This window comes from Panthera leo, chromosome B4 (genome assembly GCF_018350215.1).
Source record: "Panthera leo isolate Ple1 chromosome B4, P.leo_Ple1_pat1.1, whole genome shotgun sequence".
NCBI lineage: Eukaryota > Metazoa > Chordata > Mammalia > Carnivora > Felidae > Panthera > Panthera leo.
Window position 1 is genome coordinate 55,570,576 of NC_056685.1, and position 21,022 is coordinate 55,591,597.

The following is a 21,022-nucleotide window of genomic DNA, read 5'->3' on the forward strand; positions in this document are numbered from 1 at the left end:
TATCCTTTGTAGTAAACAGGTAATCTAGTGAGTAAACTGATTTTCTGAGTTCTGTGAGCTGTTCTGGCAAATTAATCAAACTCAGGGAGGGGGTTGTGGGAAAGTGTGATTTGTAGCCATTCAGTCAGAAGCACAGGTAACAATTTGGACTTGGAAATTGGGGTCTGAAGGAGAGGCTGGTCTTGTGGGACTGAGACCTTTGTCTGTGGAACGTGATGTTATGTCTGGGCAGATCATGTCAGAATTGATCCAAATTGGAAGACACCCAGCTGGTGTCTGAGAATTGCCTGGTAATGTGGGAAGCCTCCACATACACATGTTGGAGTTGAGTCCAGGAAACCACTTCATAGAAATAAAAATAATATAACTGGTCTTATTTCTCCTTTCTTTGTAGAGCACTAGGGAGCTCAAAGTCAAAAGGAAACTACAGTTCTAGAGTGGAAACTAGTTTCAGAGGGAAGCTAGAGTACCGTATAGGACCTCGCAGTCTGCATATCTACACTCTATTTTCTTCTCTCAAATACCTACAAAAGAAATTTCTCCATTTCCTCTAAGAGTGTTCATACAACAGAAGTGAAAAACCATTAAATGGTTTCAAGGTGGCTGAGTGATAAAAATGAACAACTAATTCACTAGAACCGATCTCTTTTTAAGAAAATGAAAACAAACAAGCAAGATAATAAATGATGAAAGGTTTGAGATCATATAGGCCAGGTTCCAGATCCTGGTTTTTCCACCTACCAAGTCTGGAAATTTCAGTAAGTTTATTAACCCTTTTCAGTCTGTTTCACCCATGAAATGCGGATAATAATAACATCCATACAGAGCTTCTATTAGGATAGCATGAGATAACATGAGACAGGATAGGTCAGCACATGAAGTGCATTTGCCTAGAGCTGAAATACTGAAATTCCCAGCAGCCTCTCTTGCAACTAGACATGCCCACATGATTTAATCCTGACCACTGATACATCAGCAGGGTATGTCCATATTTCCTCTTCTCTTTCCTCCTTCTTCCTACTGGGATCCTGGACCAAAACTGGAAGGTCCCTTGGCTATCAGCTAAGGATGTTCAAGCATCAAGATAGGAGCCTGGGAGCTCAATGGCATTGTACAGGCATCACTTGGCCCTCAACTACTCATCTGCTAATTCCTTATTTTTGGAGATAAATGAACACCTATTCAATTAAGCCTCTGTGTCAGGTTTCTGTTATAAAGGAGCCAAATGTAAGCCTGACAACAGGAACCCAACACAGACTTGGCAAAGATCTATGCCCACCAAACATTAGTCTCCTTACTTTCCTTCCAGTCAAAAAGGTATGTGTTTGGAAAATTATCACAATAATATTGATAAGTAGAAAAATCAAGTTACCAAATGCTGTAGATTATACAGTATAATCCAAATTTCATTAGGAGGAAAAAATATTACTGTGAGAGTCAGGGATATCCAGGGGCTTAGATGATTCTATTAAGCACATTACTGTGAAGAGGGGGGAAATGTGTATTTTCATTTTAACAAATATAAAGCCATTTGGACAAAACTACTTCAGAATGTCCTGCTGAGTTTCCCACGGGCCAAGGGCAATGTGGGTCCAGGCTGAATGGAACATGTCAGAGAGCTTATGGCAACCAGAAGACCTGGAAATGAGTGTCTGTCTGGGGTGTATTAATGATGCTTTGTGATTCTTTACAAATGGCCTTGGGTGGATATTCTAAGAAAAACTGGCCAGTCTGGTTTGTGATTTATATCACATGACTATTCAGCACGATATAAGAGAATGGTGAGCTGACCATGTTTTTATTATACCAAAAGGAAATATTTTTCAGATTATAACTGCACAGTTGTGGTTTCTAACATTCCTGCTGCTCCTTTGCTCATTTCCAAGGAAATTTATGCTTTTTTCTGGGCATAAATATGTTTTAGGTCAAAATAGTATCTATTTAGGCAATATTTACACACATGGGACCATGCATGCTTAAAAGAGACAGTGTTTGGCAAAGCAGGAAGGAAATGGGGACCCAAGGGATATGGGTATTCTCAAAGTGGGAACACTTACCATCACACTGTCCCCTCCAAACACACACACGCACACACACACACACACACACACACACACACAAAGACACAGAATATTCTAGAAAAACCTATGTAAGGGTTAAAATTAAGCCCTTTAAGCCTAATAATATTCAACAAACATTTCACCAAAATACATTTATAGAGTCATTTGGAAATAGCTGCATCAAAATGTCCTGCTTGGTCTCCAATTGTTCAAGCAAGGGCACTGCAGTGAATCACCCCAGGTGGGACAAAGGCAAAGAGTCCTAGGCAAACACGAGGAGCTGGAAATGAGTATCTATATCAAGTGGGAAGCACCACACTAGGCCCAAAACTAAAAAACTACTCTTGTTACTCAAAAGCTCACAAAATGGTATTGAAATCAGCAGATAAGGGCTTTTAGAAAACTGCAATATGTAGATATATAGTTATGTAGATAAGTATGAGGTGGATTTGAATGAATTTGATAATAAAACTACAGGAAGTTGTGGGAGGTCCAAATAAGAAACAACTAATTGTATGGGGCACCTGGGTGTCTCAGTTGGTTAAGAATCCAACTCTAGATTTTGGCTCAGGTCATGATCTCACAGTTCAAGAGATCGAGCCCACACTGGGCTCTGAACTGACAGTGCGAACCCTGCTTGGGTTGTCCCTCCCTCTCTCTGCCCCTCTCCTGCTTGCTCTTTCTCTCTCTCTCTCTCTCAAAATAAATAAATAAATAAATAAATAAATAAATAAATAAATAAACAAAATTTTAAAAAAAGAAACAACTAATTGTAATCAAGAAGATTCAATATGGCGTCTCAAAGCACACTGGATCTCAATAAGATGCTCCCTGGATCCCCCAGCCTTGATTCAGGACCTGCTAACTTTGCATACCACACATAAGATCTTGTAGTGCATCTTGGCAACAACCACAGCAACAGCAAAAAAACAGTGGATAAAGGTAGGAGAAGGAATAATAACAATTATGATGGATAACACATACGAGCATTTAGGAGAAAAGTATAATATATAATTGAAATTAGCACATTAAGGGGAGCATAGGTGGCTCAGCCAGTTAAGGGTCTGACTCTTGATTTTGGCTCAGGTCATGATCTCATGGTTTGTGAGTTCGAGCCCAGCATTGGGCTCTGCGCTGATGGTACAGAGCCTGCTTGGGATTCTCTCTCTTCCTTTCTCTCTCTCTCTCTCTGTCTGCCCCTCCCCTGCTTGTTCTCTCTCTCTTAAAATAAATAAATAAACTTTTTAAAAAATTAGCATATTGATATAAAATTATACATCTGAGTTAGAGACTGAGTGATTTGGCATTATTTTGCTGAAATTCAGGGAAAGAAGCAATGCTTCGTTCAACTGACAAATCGAGCTGAGCCCACTCAGCTGCATTTCTGCTTAACCAGCACACACAACTTTCTTCCCACTGGAATATGAATGAAGCTTATCAATTAACTGGTAACTTAGCTTCCTGATAACAAAGTAGAACAATTTCACTAAGAAATAATAATGGAGTGAGGGCACAGGGATATACATCATCCTTTTTATTGATGCAAACTGATCTTCCAGGATTTCTATAAATTAGTAATTTGAGAATCTCAGTAACTTAAAAAAAATCTTCTCGTTGAATTAGTTTAGCCCTTTGTAATGACTGTGCAAACACACAATGATGTAATGACGTCTGCTTCCTTAAAAAAAAAGCATCTTTCCTTATTATTCAGGGATGGTTTCTTGGTCTTGCAACCAGCATAAAGAGGCACAGAATTCATGTGCGCACACTTTAAAAAGCAAATGTTTCCTGCTATCTTCCTGCTGCAATTGACAGATAAGATGGGAGGCTACTTTGTATTTCTTTAATCATCTCCTTTCTTCTAATCTATTTGCTAGCACAAAGTTAGAAGTCAGTTGGGATGACTGAAAGCCCTCATGTATAAAAAGACTATTTTGGATTTCTTTTAAAATTTTTCTATTTGATGAGCTGTTAAAGAAGATTGCTTCCTTATCTTTTTCAATTCATGGCAAGCTGATATCAGGTTTTGTACATAAAGGATACTGTGGATTGGCTTCTTCGCCCCTCTTCCATCTTTCTTCTAGCTTCTGGCTGAAGCTTGATTGTTTTAAAAACTGCCTCTCCTGGACTTTGTTGCAACTAATGTTCCAGATGCAAACTAATCTTACCCATTAGATGCACTTGAGGGATATTTGGAAAGAGAAGATGAATCAGAACCCATCTTACTGTTTCTGTCACAGACAGTTGTGACCATGTTAATGGCAATGGCAGCGGCAGCTGGGACCTTCTAATCTCTAAACCACAGTTATGGCGGTAAATTCCTGAACTAAGTAATTCCAGGACCCACCTCTTGACTCCCACTTCTCCACTCTTCTGATGCTTTTTTAAGCACCTAATTTCCAATAATAAATATATTTCTGCTAAAAATACCTAGGAAGATTTCCATTCCCTGCCTTAAACCCTGACTAATGCAATTATATCCTTCATTTCGCAGTCTGAAGATGCAATGATATGAACCAGGACAACATTAACACCTAATGTTTACATGTGCTTTGTGGTTTCCAAGTACATGGACATGCATTATCTAAACTGATCCTGACCCTAACTCTGAGGTGTTAGGATAGGTACTGCTCTTCCCACTGTACAGATGAGAAAGCTGAGTCTCAGAAGAGTTGGGTGACTTAGCAAGGCCTTTAGGTAGTTAGAAATGGAGAAGAAATTCAATATCACATTTTACGACTCTTAGTCATTTCCTTTGACACTAAGAAGACTCCCAAGGGCAAATAAAGAAGAGAAAGAAAGCACATGGGTGATGGGAATATATTCAACTTTCTATTTCCTACTTTAAAAAAAACATTTTAAAAAAACTTGTCATTAGACACTAAAACCATTAAGTTAGACTAAAACACCTACAGATGAGCTAGCAGAGATGGGCTATTTCATAGAGAGTGTGTCTTTGGCTCTGGTAGAGCTTTGGGTCTGTGCCTCCTTTGAAGACTCTTTGCTATTAATACAGATATATGAAAGTTTCAGCCCTGTTTTCCAATTCTCATGGTGAATTCCCTTTCTGCATGATCATCTGGCCAAACCAAGAATGGACTGAAGACTTGGGGGGGGGGGCCAAGCTTCATTTCTCGATTTCTCCCTAATGGCGGTTTCACCTAAGAACCACCGCCCCCCTCCTCCAACTAGGGCTCCCTAGAAATAAAGATTTCTCTATTTTTCCCTTTCACTGATACATTTTAGTAAAGCATTTGATTGGAATGCTCAGGAAACAAAGAAGAAAAACCTTACATAAACAAGGCTTCATTTAGACCACTTCAAACGTGGTTGAATTCCTTCTCTCCATTTCTACCACCTCCACTTCAGAGCAGTGTCTGACCACAGGGTTAAGATCCAAGAGCTCTAAGAAGCAGACTCCTTCTGCTGGGGAGCATATGGTCCCCAGTCCCTGAGAATAATGCCAGTCCTAAGAAAACATTCCAATATTGCAAATCTTCAAGATCATTCCACAGCCAACCTCAAAACACTAGAATTCCACAATTCCTGACTTTGCTTCCTTCTCTGTTTGCTTTCTTCAGTCTCATATGACCCAAATCAGAAGGGCTAGGAAAACTATTACTCTGTGATAGCCTACTTCTGCCCTTGCATGAAAATGTTTTGTGATTTCTTCACCAAAAACGTGACAGCTATAAAGAAAAACATTTATAATGAAGAAGAGAAGAAAGGGGCTGAAAAGAAGGAGATCCAATAAGTGAGGCAAACTCAACGATCTTTTCCCTATGATATCAAGACACACAGGAAACTATATTAAAAGGCAACAAACTCTATACTAACCTGGGGGAAGAGAGAATAAGTTGAATTGTCAATGGTGAATGAGTATAAAAACTCCCCATCATACCACATGCTCTTCCCCATGGGGGAATTCATTTTAGTCATAGCAAAGAGATGGGCGGGGTCACAGCAGTCTTCCATCTGTTTCCTAGGAGAGAAAACAGAGAGAGAAAAGAACAGCAGGTTCAGTGAGCGGCAGACTCATTCACTTGTCATTCCCACAGAGATGTGCAGCCTTACCTCGGTGCCAGCTCACAAAAGCATCTGTGTCTCCAGGGTGATTAGATTACTATTACTTCACTCTTCCAGCCATCAAAATGCATGACTGGAATATTTCAAAATACAAAAAAAAAAAAAAAAAAAAAAGTTTAAGAAAGAAAATCCATTAGCTTTCAGATGCAGCTAAAATATGTCTGAAGGCAAAAATAATCATTGTAATTGCAGATTTGTTGACTGACTTAAACATCCAGGTCCAGAAAAGATCTGGATGGTCTTTTGGAGACTGTTGGGCTATGGATCTGGAGCAGAAATGCATCTTTATGGTGACTTGACATTAGGGGGATTGAGTTCAGCAACAAGGGACTTTACGTGTGCTATATGAAGTAGGGGATGCACACAGTGGCCCCAAAAAGGGTACACTCCCCAAAACTGGAGGCAAAATAAAAGAACAACCCCTGCAGGAAAAACCCTTCTAAATAGAAACAGAATGAGATGAAAGATGTGTTTCAAATGCTGGCAAAGCCACCTGTGTTCTAACCAGAAAATCTTGTTGGTCGTTTCAGCTCTTGTCTGGTCTGACAGCTTAGCAGTACTGGACACAGTGGAGCACTGTGTGGCCTTTGGGAAGGGATCCCTACTCCCTTAGCATCTGCAACACCAGGGTCTCCTGGGTCACCTCACTCTTCTGGGCTGGTTTGCAGGCTGCTCCTCTGCTGGCCCCTCAGATGGAAGCCCTGTTACCACTCTACAAGCCAATATTTACTTCCCTCTGCTTAAAAACCTGACAGAAACCAACTCTGTTTACTCCCTGAGCTCTCAGGAGTAAAAGAGCTGATTCCCCAGTCCTACCTTTGGAAGGACCAGTAAAACAAACTGCTAACATAAACTACTTCTGAGTGGTGCTCCCACACAGACCTGCTTGCTCAAACATCTTTGGCCACCACCGTATAGAAGCTTAGAGCTGAAAGGGGAAGGTAATGTGGAGTACTTGGGTTCAAATCCCGGCTCTGCCACCTACTTAGTCCGTAACTGGAGAACATCCTGGGATTCGCAACTGGCCTCAGAGATTGTTTCTGAGAATTCACTGAGAATGTCCCTGTGGCACACACAGTACAATTTCAATACATGTTGTTATTACACAGTCCCAACTTCATTGTAGAAATGAATACACAGAGTCGGTGTCTGTGGCCGGCCTCCTCAGCCAGGGCCATGATGCTCTCCCTACCACATGGTGCTTTCTCCAGCACTCTGGTTGGCTTCCTCCTCACAAAGGTTTCCGTAGAAAAGACAACGGAGAGGGGCTCAGGAACAAAGCCTTCATCTTATCAAAGTTCCTAGAATTTGTCTCACCAGCTGTGCCTCTTTCCTTTCCTCCTCCATCATCATTAATTTTTATCAATGTTTCACCACCCAAAAGGTGGCCTGAATGGAGGCAGTCAAGTGCGTGGTGACTTGCCAGCATTTTGTCAAAAGAGCATCCTAGGCGTTATATTCAGTCAACATAAACTAGACGGGTTAAGATTATTTTTGGAAAAAGGAGAATTATCATAGGCATAACTCTAAACTTTGTGGGGTGAATAAACTAAACCTTTGAGTCTAGTGTTATATTGCCACTTTTAGTTTTTACAATAACCCTAAGAGATAATTAAAGAAACTATTATTATTACACCCAATTCATATCTGAGGAAATGGGATTATGGCCAGAACAGGACTTGCACAGGTCACACCAGTAGTCCGACTTAGGCTTTTCCCTCTGTGTGCTGTCTGCTCAGAACCTTTTTGATTCACCTTTACTTTTCACTGCCCTGAAGGAATACTTTGTAAACACCAGCCAACCACCTTCAATGTACCCAGTGTCTTTAGAGGTATTTTTCCACTTCATCCTCACAGTGAATGACCTTGAGCTAAATAGCCTTAAGATCCTTTTTTCAGGTATCTATCCTGGGCCACATAACTAGTGGAAGGTGGGGATGGTTTGCTCCCTGTTTTGTTTTGTTTTGTTTTGTTTTTTGTTTTGTTTTGTTTTGTTTTGTTTTGTTTTAACCTCGTATCTGGTACGTCCAACCAGACCATAGCTCTCCCCTCCAAACCAACTAAACTTGCCATTCAGTACAAAGTGCTACTGGAAATTCAGAGGAAAGATCAGCCACAGCCATATAATAACACCTCATTATGTCTAGAACCTGGCAGTTTATATTTCCCTTTCACATTGGTTTCCTCTTTTCATCCTCAAAACACCAAGACAGAGTTGATTACATTATCTTAAATTTCTAATGAAACTGAAGCTCAGGCCAAAAGACCTGTTCAAGTTCATCAGGTGAATAAATGTTTGATTCATTGTTGATAAAATGTGTGTTAGATGGGCTCAAATTTACATCTCCTCCTACAGCATCACCATGGTCAGAGCAATCATACCTTCCGTGGGAAAACCACATATTCAACAGAAAATGAAAGTGTCACAAGTGCACAAATATTTTTAAAAATCCAAGAGCTATAGTAAATTTGTAATATTCATATTGCCATTTGCAATATGGGAGTGGTTTTCCTATCATGAACTTTCAGACTTTTCCCTTCATGCAGAAAGCCTCCCTATCTTCCTCCCTTGCCATGCCTGTCTCTGGAGGGTGGACAAAAAGCGATCAAAATGTGAAAGTGCATGCACTCTCCAGGCCTGAGAGGGTGCCACCAGCTCACCAGCTAACACTGGTTATAACAGCAGCTGCAGCAACTACAGTGGTAGAAACAGTAAGTTTCTACCAGCAATAGTAATAGTAGCCACAGTAGTAATGACTTTTACCGAGTTCTCACGTAACACTGTGCTGAGTGCTCGGGATATAAAATTGAATTAAAAATCAGACCCGTCTTCAGAGAACACGCACAAGAGGTGGCAACCAACAAGCAAGTCACTACTTATGAAGGCAGGTGGGTGTAACTGGCACCACTACAGATGTGCACAGATGGCTGAGGCTGTTCAGAAGGAGGAGGACCTGGGGGCATCTGGGTGGCTCAGTCAGTTAAGCATCTGACTCTTGATTCCACTGCAGGTCATGATCTCGCAGTTCGTGAGTTCAATCCTCGTGTCAGGCTCTGTGCTAACAGCATGGAGCCTGCTTGGGATTCTCTCTCCTTTTCTCTCTCTGCCCCTCCTCTCTCTCTCTCTCTCTTTCTGTCTCTCTCTAAATAAACAAATAAATAAACATAAAAAAATTTTAATAAAAAAAGAGGAGAGCATGAGTCACACTCAGAGTTCCAGAACGAATTTCCTGCTCTGAGATTTCCAGCCCTGGAGGAGCTGGCAGGAAGAAGGAAGCAACTCGTCTGAGCAGGGGAGCTGCTATAGAGATATGAGACAGCAAGATGCATTCCTTCATCAGAGTATACAACAGAAACATTAAGTCCACTACCTCTAAGAAATTGTTGACAGTTGAATATTGAATTTTACCTCCATCCAACCTGCAGGTGATCCTGGAAAGAAGACATACACCAGCTTTTAGAATTTTTAGCAAATTTGGTTCCCATCCCCTTTCTCATGTTTTGCATGGATGCTCCTTAGTATTTGCTTCTGTTTTGCCACAGACAATAAAGTCACAGGGACAAAAAAGCAAAAGTAAATCCATTTTTATGTTCAAGTTTAAATTTGCAGATTATTAAGTTTTGGTTGAGTGTAAGTTGAGTAGTGCAGCCAAAATTTAAATGCTTTTTATTATTCTAGCTCAAGCTTCAGCTGAGTTCATAGCAAATGATTCCAAGTTGCATCATGAAGGTAAATATGAAGCCCGGGAACCACCTGCTAAAAACTCAGGTTCTCATGCCTCCTCATGAAAGCCATGCATATCAACTACACCAAGAAGACCACATTCACTTATTGTGTCTATCGAGCAGGAAGACTGCGGTTCTGGGGAAACTCAACAGAAGAATAAGGGTGAAAACCCACCCACTCAGTTAATAATGCCCAGTACCAAAATGAACCTTGCTGAGTCTCTCTCAGATGCCACATTTAACACTTTAGTCACCAGAGATAAGAAGGCTGGGAAGCTGTCACTCCAATGACTGTCCCTACTAGGCCCCTTCCAAAGAGTGACTGCATTTGAGAAAGTAGGGATGAAAGTTCTACTACTGTTTCACTGTTTGGCTAAATCTGCTGCTACACTTGAGCTTTATATTCAGCTAGCTATTCAAAGGCTGAATAGTCAAGTAGTCAAGCATCCAATTCAATGCCATTTTGGCATCCCTGAATGTGTGTGTGTGGCATCACCATCGTACCTAAACAGGGTATTGATGTGAGCAACACACACAGAAGTGTCATTAGAGTTTATTGTTTATAAATAAATATGCAATTTAAAATTCTGATAAGCAAAAGGTACAGCTGAGGGAATATAGTCAATGGTATAATAGCATACAATTGACAAGAGACGGTAGCTACACTTGTGGTGATCATACCATAACATACAGAGTTGCTGAATCACCACGTTGTACACCCAAAACTAATGTAATGTTGCATGTCAATTATACTGAAATAAAAAAATAAAAACAAGGGGCCCCTGGGTGGCTCAGTGAGTTAAGTGTCCAACTCTTGATTTCAGCTCATGTCATGATGTCACAATCGTGAGATCAAGCTCCACTTCAGGCTCCAAGATGGGCATGGAGCCTACCTAAGATTCTCTCTTCCCTTCTCCCTCTGCTCTTCCCCCGGTCATGCTCTCTCCCCCCTCTCTAAAAAAAATAAAAATAAAAAAATATATAGTAAATAAAATTCTGATGAGCAATTTAGTAGTAACCAGAGTGAAAATCTCTTTATTTGTTTTAAAATTTTTTTTAACATTTATTTATTTTTTGACAGACAGAGAGAGACAGAGCATGTAGGGGGGAGGGTCAGAGAGAGAGAGGGAGACACAGAATCCGAAGCAGGCTCCAGGCTCTGAGTTGTCAGCACAGAGCCTGACGCAGAGCTCAAACTCACAAACCATGAGATCATTACCGAGCCGAAGTCAGATGCTTAACCAAATGAGCCGCCCAGGAACCCCTCTTTATTTGCTTTAAAAGTTGAAATATATCAGTCAGGTGAAATTTAAATGTATCTTTATTACTGTAAGAATAAAATGCTGTGATAATAAATTAATTGTGAAAGTTATTAATTTATGCACTTTGAAATTATGAAGGATTATTGACTACATAGGAGAGCAAACTGTCAGTTAAAGGATATGTTAAGAGAAAGTATGTTTGGAAGATAACTTCAGGAAAAATACTATACCATTTTTCAGCCAACCAATCTTGATGAAATTTTAAATAATAATGTAACGCAGAGTAACAGTTGAGATTACATGATAATTCAAATCTTTGTAGAATAGTTGATGTGCTAACATTCAAAATATTAAACTAATCTTTAAGAGCTACATGTAATTTTCAGTTAATTCCACTTCAAAAATGAGTTATTCAAGAAAAAAATCCTAGTTGGGAACTCTTTGTATCTTATTATGAGGTATTAAATGTCATATCTGCCCCTATAAAATTCCATGAGAAAGAAAAAGTCCAAACTAATATCATGAGAAATCATCATGACCCAGTCATGACAGAGAATTCTTCATATCCCTCTTACCGTTTTCTTCTATTACATATAAATACATAACACTATTTATATGTTATATGTTTAAAGTTTTGATTGTCTGTCTCCCCAAGTCCCAGAATGTAAACTCCATGGGGGAGGTGGGGGAGACTATCATCTTCATGATGTTGTATCCCCATCTCCTGAAATGATGGCTAATACACTGAAAAGATGCTTAATAAATGTTGATTGAATGAATAAAAAAAAGTAGGGAGAGAAGAAGAAAATGTTAGAGAAACTAGAGAATCTCAATGCACGTTTTGTTCTCACTAGCCAAAATTCAAATTGAAATCAATTCCTTATGGTTTTAGTCTATGGAGACCAAAAAAACAAAAGCTTGTCAAAATAATTGCTATAGACTGGTAAACATTTCTCAATAATAACAGGTCCAATATTTCTGAGATGTGCTGAGTGGTGAATCCCAAGTTCCTTACACTGTGCACTAAATGTTAGTCTGATTAAATTAAGTGTCCCTTTAGGATTGCTGACCTGCCACACAGGGACCACAAGAGCAGCACACCAGTTGATGGTGCTGATAAATTCTGTTTTCCTTCATGATAGTGTCGAACTTTCAAAATTTGACTTTTAAAATATTTGATAAGGTTTCCGATTTAATCTTGTCTTCAGAAAGTGCCTTCTGTTCTAGTGCTACCTGATTTCAGCCAATTATTGACTTTAACATCTGGCTTTTGGCCAAAAATGTATCCAATGCATTTTCTCCAGACAGCTAAATCAATAGTCCTTATTGTAAACTGTCCTGAGTCGGGTTCCTAAAATTCCTTTTAGACTATTATATGTTAACTCTTTGCGTTAGTGTCACAGAGCCTCAGATTCTTGGTTGAATATGTGCTCAAGTTCCACATCAGAGGATGGTTTTGAAATTGAGGTTATAGGGGCAGCTGGGTGGCTCAGTTGATTAAGCAACCGACTCTTCATTTTGGTATATCAAGCTCATGATCTCAAGGGCGTGAGATCGAGCCCCACATTGGGCTCTGCACTGGGTGTGGAGCCAGCTTAAGATGTTCTTGCTCCCTCTCCTTCTGTTCCTCCCCTGCTCACACTCTCTCCTCTCTCTCTCTCACAAACAAAAATTGAGATTATATACATTTTTGTGTATATATATATATTTCATATACTTAAATGTGTATAGCACTTAGCACATTTCATGGTTTCAGTAAGTATTCGTTTTATTATCCTTCATAGTTAGGAACCATAATACTCAGCTTGCCTCACACAATCCTAGGTTGATTGTTTTCCAGATATAATTATTTATGGTTACCTCCCTTCCATTCCTAAGCATGTCCATATTTGGATGATAAGTTATATGTTCACTCTATTAAGACTAGAGTGCCTGGGTGGCTCAGTCGGTTAAGTGTCCAACTTCGGCTCAGGTCATGATCTCACAGTTCGTGGATCTGAGCCTCGTGTCAGGCTCTGTGCTGACAGCTCAGAGCCTGGAGCCTGCCTCAGATTCTGTGTCTCCCTCTCTCTCTGCCTCTCCCCCACTTGTGTTCTCTCTCTCTCTCTCTCTCTCTCAAAAATAGATAAACATTAAAAAAAAATTTTAAAGGCTAGAAGCTAAACAGCATCAAATAAAAAGAGAGCTTTTCTTTAAGTGAAAAATCTGGTGACCTACAGAAATCTGGTATTCTAAGTAAGTAAATGGCAGATTTCACAACGATTATGGAAAGGAGGGTTTGAGCCATCATAAAACTATTCCCCGCCCCCCAAATTAAAGGAATCTTTGTCTTAAATTATCTGTTTTGAACCAAATTTAAAAGTCAGGAGTCACTGTGACAGAAGGGTCCAGGACACGGAACAAGAACCTGTAGCAGTCAGTTGCTCTGAAGTGGACAAGCAGCAGAGCCCTGCCCACATCAGGAGGGGGGAAGCAAGTGTGGACAGCCCCCTCTCTGGGACAAAGGCATGTTCACAGCATGGTCCCTGCAACAGCTGCTATCATTGACCTAATAGATTCAAAAAACACACTCAATATATGGTAGAGATTTGTATTCATCTTATTTTTCTGTAAAAATTGTCTTGAATGGTGTGAGGAGAAATACTTTCATTAGATTATTGCTTAAAATAATGTTTTCTACCGATATAATAAAAAGTCTCTTCAAAGACCAATCTTGTAGATTATTTGCCAGGGTGACAAAAACAGAGAAAAACAGCTCTTGTGTACCACTTAAGACAGCAAATAATCTTTTATTTAGCAGCATTTTATTCTCCACATTTGAAATGACTGCGTAATAAAAGAAAAGCGTTCCAAAGAAAGTCAGATTACTGCCATGTGTAATTTGCATTTCTCTAAAACAGGAAGAGCAGACTTAAAGGAAGAACTTTTAAAACAAATATTTCAAAGATGATCTGGTTTTCCCTAATATGTTTGTTTTGTAATGTACTTAACATGTACACATCATTATTTGAATTTAAAAAAAACATCAATTTTTTCCAGGAAGATTTCAATAAATGCTTTTCGTCAGTCTTCCTACTTATGCTTACTTGTCTATATAGCTAGAAAGATTCTAATATGTTTTGAGAATCATCTGTTTGCTGCTTATTGAAGTAACTGGGCTCCTTTGGATAGCAGGCATTATTTGATTCACTCAACAAATATTTACTGAGTACTTTCTATGTGTCCAGTGTTATTCTAGGCACTAAGGACAGATTGGGGAGTGGGGACAGGGAATACCTTGCCCTCTCAAATTCTAATGAAGAAGTCAGACAAACAAGATAAAATATGTCTTATCAACAGAGGCTAAGTCCTCACTAGGTGACAACTGAGTAAAGACCAGAAGGAGGTGAGGATGTAAGCCACGTGGATATGTGGGAAAAGAGCATTCAGGTAGAGCCAACAGCAAGTACAAAGGTCTTCAGGCAGGAGTACCTGGCATATTCAAACAACATGGGGCTGACATGTCAGGGGGAGAGGATCAGGTAAGGTTGTGTCTCTGTGGTTTTTACCCTCACCACCAACCTTCTTGTGGCACCGAGCACAGATCCTTGAGAATAAATCCAATTCCAAAACCATACAAAGACATTTGGATTTTACTGAAGTTGTCATGGAGGGGACAGGGTCACCACACCACAGAAACTTCATATATTTTCCAGTGGATGCCTGTCTCTCCCAAGACACAATCCTATCCCTCCCTCTCACCATGCCCCAGCCACCCTCTCTCCATCACATCTCTCTCTTACCCAGAGCAATTTCACCTGTGGGCTCTTCAGTTTTCACTCCCCTCTAATCATTATACATTATACACTACACAAACCATTATACATGCCCTTTTCAGATATTTTTCCTCTTTTGAAAAATGTAGAGATTTGAAAGACAAAGATATTTTCTTGTTATATATGTTTAATCTTTATGAATAAAATTATTTCTCTCTTACTCTATTAACAGGATCACAGCAAAATAGCTAAGTGAATATGCACCAAATTTGGATGGTATGTTTTCAGTGGCCTGAAGTCTAAAAGGAGAAATATAATGATTCACTTTTGGGGGGCTGGGAAGGAGCACAGGAAGGGACAGGTGTGTGTCCACTCAGGATGGTAGCTGGGCAGTTGTCCAGAAGAACACAGGGTTCTGAAAATGAGGTTCAGATCAGAGATGCCAGTCCACACATAAACCTCTATACTTACTGAGTTTTAAACTTGCGCAAGGAGCAAATGCCCCAAATTACAGATTAAACTGATTTATAATTGGTCTGTATCTTTAATGTACAGGTTTACACAGCAGGGTGGAATGCAGCAGGGATTTCTTTATGTAATCATGGTCAGTGGTGCTCCTCAGCTGCACTAGGAAGCCAGACATTATGTATTAAATATAAGAACTCTATTCAGAAACATCTTTTCTTGTTCTAATGACACCTAAGTCATTATTTCTGTGAAAGATGAGCAGACGTTATTGGAAGGCAAAGCAAATGAAAAGGAGACACAGGCAACAGAAACTGCTTATAAGTTTACCAAATTATACAGAGTTTTCTAAACTTGGGAACGAAATCAACAAATGTTAAGATAACCAGGGGAACAGTAAACTCTAGAGGGTGAAGTTCAGGAGTCAAGTTCCCTGAATTCACCTCAGCTCTGCTTGCCTACTAGATGCAGGACTGGAGCATTTGTCCTGACATTTTTCTAGACTGTGTCTCTTTTTATGACTTATGGCACACACTTCTGTTATTTCTCTGAGTAACTGTGCCAGTATTTGAACAGATTCAAATTTATTTTCTGAGAAAAATTTTGGCTTTGTGCTATGACCCATTTCCACAGGATGGAAGTTTGTGTAACAACACAAGCCAGGGATTCTCAATTTTCTTAACAGAATATTAACGGTGCCACCTCCTTCTCTAAAACATATGGGTCTTACTTTGCTCAGCACAGAATATAAGCATTTCAGGTTATCAACAACCTTTGACTGTCATCTAGTTCCCATCAACTATGCTGTAAAAAGAATGAGTATTTGGGAGAGATGAAAGGATATGTTTGTTAACTGATTTTCTACAAGGAGCTAGATTCTTTATATTCTTTCTCTATATCAAGTCAAGTGACGAGAAAGTCAGCTATTCGCATTACATAAAGTAACTATTTTCAAATATCCTATAACCTTTCATAAATGAGGACAAAGAGATTTTCCAGATCAAACGTTGTCTCCTCACCACCAGCATATTGTGAAAACAATCAGGCAGGCATTTTCATCGCATCCATCCATTACTCCTCACCTTGTTGCTATGTTCACTACATTTGTATTTAGTTTTCTATTGTTTTGTGAATATCATTGACCCCCATCAGGACAGAAAAGTACAGAGGTATTGAGAGAGGTGACAGCAACAATTCAGGAGAAGCGTAGGCTTGGAAATGGAAACAAAAGTAGAGATGATTTTTTAAAACTGAAAGCAATGAGAGAATAAAGGATATTACAAGTATAGATGAGATGAGTCATTTGACAAAGAGCGAATAAAGAAAGAAACAACAATTGGCAAAAGAGAAAGAAAATAATAGATGAAATGGAATTTTTTTAGTTTGTGGATAAAGGATAAGCAGAGGCTGAAAAGTAGAGACCAAATAAACCTACTATGATATATTCAGGGCTTAGGGGTTAACAAGAGTGCATCCAACTGGCAAAGTCAGAAATGTGTGACACAATGCCAAAGAAGAAGCACAGATGTCAAATGTCTACTAACCCCATGATAGTTTAGGGTAATAGGCATTCTGAAAAAAAATTTAAAGGAGATGTTCAACTGCTGCTGATGAAAATGTGCCGCAAGCCAGGGATGCTTGCCTTCGTTCAAGACCACTCTGAACCTACCCATTAGAGGGTACCAGGGCAAGTGTTTAGGAATGACCTGCTAAGGAATACTTCACAATGTCTGAGGAGATCGTGAAGGAAAGTGCTTGGGGCCTCAAAATCCTTCAATGAATACAAATTTCTCCAATACATTTGGAGAAAATGTACTGAATTGGCTATAAAACAAAAAGCAGAGGGACAGACCAACACTGTATTTGGTAGAAATGTACTGGGAAGCAAAGGGTTAAAAACTGGTCATTTTGGACTTAAAAGCACTTTTGGAACTGTAATCCATGTGAAAATTGAGACATCTCTCACTTAATTAACCATTCTGCAGAAATACCTTCACCAAGTTACATTACAAAGTTATGCTTTTTTTCCAGGGTCAATATAAGAAAGAGCTACATCAAGAATAACATTTCATTGGGATGAGCACTGGGTGTTGTATGGAAACCAATTTGACAGTAAATTTCATATATTAAAAAATAAAAAAACAAAAAACAAAAAAAAAAACAAAAAAAACGCAAAAAAAAAAAAAGAATAACATTTCATTTTCTGTAAAACTGAAGTTGAAGATAACGTCTATTATGTTCCTATGATCTTGTTCATCTACATAACTTCTTCCTTGAATTTAGTGTCAGGAAGATTTTTTTTCTAATTACATAAAAATGTATGCTTCCAGGGGTGTGTGGGTGGCTCAGTCAGTTGAGCATCTGACTCTTGATTTCAGCTCAGGTCATGATCTCATGGTTCCAGAGTTCGAGCCCCACATTGGGCTCTGCTCTGACAGTGCAGGGCCTGCTTAGGATTCTGTCTCTCTCTCTCTCTCTCTCTCAATCAAATAAATAATAAAATTAAAATTAAAGTAAATTTGCGGCGCCTGGGTGGTTCAGTTGGTTAAACGTCCGACTTCAGCTCGGGTCATGATCTTGCAGTTTGTGAGTTCGAGCCCCACGTCGGACTCTGTGATGACCACTCAGAGTCTGGAGCCTGCTTCGGATTCTTTGTCTCCCTCTCTCTCTGCCCCTCCCCAGCTTGTGCTCTCTCTCTCTCTGTCAAAAATAAATAAACATTAAAAAAATTTTTTAAATGTATGCTTCCACTTACCAAAGAATGAGAGTTATTTTGACCCATTAAGAGGTACTTTGGTCTGAATCATCAGAATGTTCAGTTTTAAGACAATCTCAGCCTGAACTCCATGGACTGTCAACCTTCTCCTCTTTATAAACGGTTACTTTTGAAATTTTAGTGTATCTTTTTTTTATTTTAGAAATTTATAACTTTAAAATGTTATTTTAGAAATTTTCAAAAATACAAATTAGAAAAATAGGCAAAAATAAATATAACAGATAATTCCTCCACACAGAGGTAACCAGTGTTAACAGATTGTTTTTTGTGCATTTTTCCTATGAATTAATTCAACTATTTCCTTAGTAAATATTCAACAAATATTTATTGAGTACCTAGTATATGTCAGATACAATCCCAGAAACCCAAGATACTAAACAAGATACAGCACTAAACAAGATGGGTTCAGTGCTCACCCTCTTAAAGTGGGAATTTAATCTATTTATAATTTATTGATGCTACAAACAACTCTGTGGTAAATATTCTCATGCTTAGATTTGTGGACACACCCACAATTGTTTTCCTGGGATAAATTTTTTAAAGTATTTCCTGAATTAAAGGGTATATACTAATAGCGTTCTCTTGCTCAAAAAAGATGTTACACACCATCTTTTTAAAAATCTTTATTTTTAGTAAAGCAAAATATGTACAGAGTTTAAAGTACTCTAAGGCAACAAAAACAAGAGTTCTCTTTCATATTCCCCACCCCCATATCTAGACCAAAAAGGTTATAGTTTTCATATTTTGATTATTATTCAAATACTATTTTTATTTTCCAATTTTTTATACTATCGTATGGCTTACTACTAGGGAAGATGAAGATATCACTTTCTAATCCTACCCCAAATGGACATACGCAGACTTTTCTTCACCCCACATTCCTTACAGAATTACATAAAAATTTTCAGTTAAAGCAGTATTATTATAGCATTATGAATCTCTAAGTATAATTTAAGAGCTGAGTCCTGCAGTATACGATCACTCGATTTTCTTTCTTGCAGGCTTTTTAAAATTTGCTCTTCCTGGAGTTAGTGATTGCCTAACTTTTTTCATTTGCTTCATGTATCATGTACCTTCCAATAATTCCCCTTCTAATTCTTCAAAGAACTATAACATTTTCTCAGCGTGGTCAAATACATCAGGAAATCAATCTGTTCAATTTTTTTTCTTGGAAACATCTCTTCCAGAGCCTTGTGCCATTTCCTCTCCAGCATGGATAAACACTGGTCATCTTGGGAATTGCATTCACCTCTTCTCTGCCTTCTATTACCCAGTTTCCTTTATCCATTTTTTCCCTTTGTTGTTACTTCCTCATTGTAGTGTAGCATATACTCTCTTTCCCTCTTGAGAAATTGTGAAAGCAAAATACATTTTATGAGCCTTTGAATATTGAAAACAATTCTTAGTTTGGCTGGGCACAAAATCATAGTTCAGAAATAATTTTTTTTTTCAGATTTGAAGGTGTTACCCATTGTTTCCTAGCTTCCACTATTTTAGCTGAGAAATCTAGTATCATTCATATCTAATCATTTTATTGTAATCATTTCTCATCTTTGAAAGATTTTAAGACCTTAAATGAGGGATTCTGAAATTTCACAATGATATGCATTTACATAGGTCTTTTTGCATTTATTTTGCCGGACACTTGGTGGTCCCTTGCAACCACGAATAGATCCTTCAGTTCTGGAAACAGCCTTCTGTTATTTCCTTAATAACGTCTACCCTCCCTTTCTTTTATATTTCTCTTCCTGGAATTCCTATTATTCAGACTTCTCATCTTTTTTTTTCCATTTTTCACTTCCTTATTTTTCTTTTCTACTTTTGGGGGAATGATTTCCTAAACACTATATTACAAATTCATCTACTGATCTTTTAATCACCACATTTTTAATATAAAAAAGTTCTTTTTTATCTTCAAAAAGTTTTATTTCATAGCTTTTTAATCTTTGTAAATGCAATGTATTTTTTTGTGGGAGTCAAAGCTAGAACATTTGTTATGTGTTTATTTGCTTCCTGCAATCATCTTTTGGTGTATGTTTTTTCTATTGGTTCATTTTGCTCTCTTTCATGTTAGAGGCTTTCTAGAAATATATACAGATCCACAGCTGCCTGGTTACATTTAAGAATGAGGTACACTCAACTGAATGAAAGTTCTTTATACTTGGGTAGTGATTACCAACTGCTAGGCCTCATCAGAGTGTGATCCGGCTGCGACCTAGATACTTCATGGGAGGAACCCCAAATGTCAGTATCCAGCTTTTTCTGTTTCCCTAGAGAGGAACTTGTCAATTTCTTGCTTAGGTATAAGCTGAGGTGATAACATTCTGGGAGCTAAGTGAAAAGGTACAGCTGAGATCTCACTCTTCATAACACAACCTTTCTCTTAATTCCCTTGTTTTCATCCAATGTCCCAAGTCCAGAGTCTCTGTTTCATCCCCAGTCTTCTCACAGATGGGCAAGGGCAACTTCTTGTGTTTGGGGTTAAAAGGAGATCTGGAACACTTCCAACCAATCCTCCCATTTTTAGTGTCATCAGCACTCACCTGTAATTGCTGAGTCTTTCCGGAATTCTGCAACATGAACTGGCTTCCTTCTTGCTGGCTTCCCCAGCTGCAGGCACTCAAGTTTTAGATTTCAGCACTCTCCTGGTCAGATATCATTGAGACATCTGCTTTTCATCTCCTAAAATTTTGTTGATGTCTTTTCTCTGCTATTGTCTTCTCTTCCACTCTCTTCATTTTTACAAGCTTATTCTTATTTATAGTCCTCTCTTACAATTTTATTAGTTTTTCAAGAGGGGTCAGGAAATCAGAAGCCAGGCAGTATTATCCTTTTTTTTTCAAATTTAACTTCTTTAACTGATTGTTTGATAATGTTTTCTGATTTTAAAAC

At 38.7% G+C, this 21,022-nt stretch overlaps 1 protein-coding gene across 24 annotated transcripts in view; it reads right to left on the reverse strand.

The window, feature by feature from the left end:
* The window catches only part of ST8SIA1 (ST8 alpha-N-acetyl-neuraminide alpha-2,8-sialyltransferase 1), a 150,945-nt gene that overhangs the window by 95,290 nt on the left and 34,633 nt on the right, over positions 1–21,022 (reverse strand). For 10 of the 24 annotated variants that reach the window (XR_006204724.1, XR_006204723.1, XR_006204725.1 and 7 more), the window contains one exon: positions 5,898–6,042. Coding sequence is in view for 21 of the 24 variants with exons in the window: in XM_042946015.1 (XP_042801949.1) it covers positions 5,898–6,042 (145 nt within the window). In the remaining 3 variants the exon portion in view is untranslated. Of the gene's footprint in view, positions 1–5,897; positions 6,043–6,134; positions 6,220–7,131; positions 7,210–9,517; positions 9,579–15,110; positions 15,135–15,360; positions 15,386–20,673; positions 20,776–21,022 lie in introns of those variants that run through there. The other 14 variants (XM_042946022.1, XM_042946018.1, XM_042946021.1 and 11 more) reach the window with 8 other exon arrangements.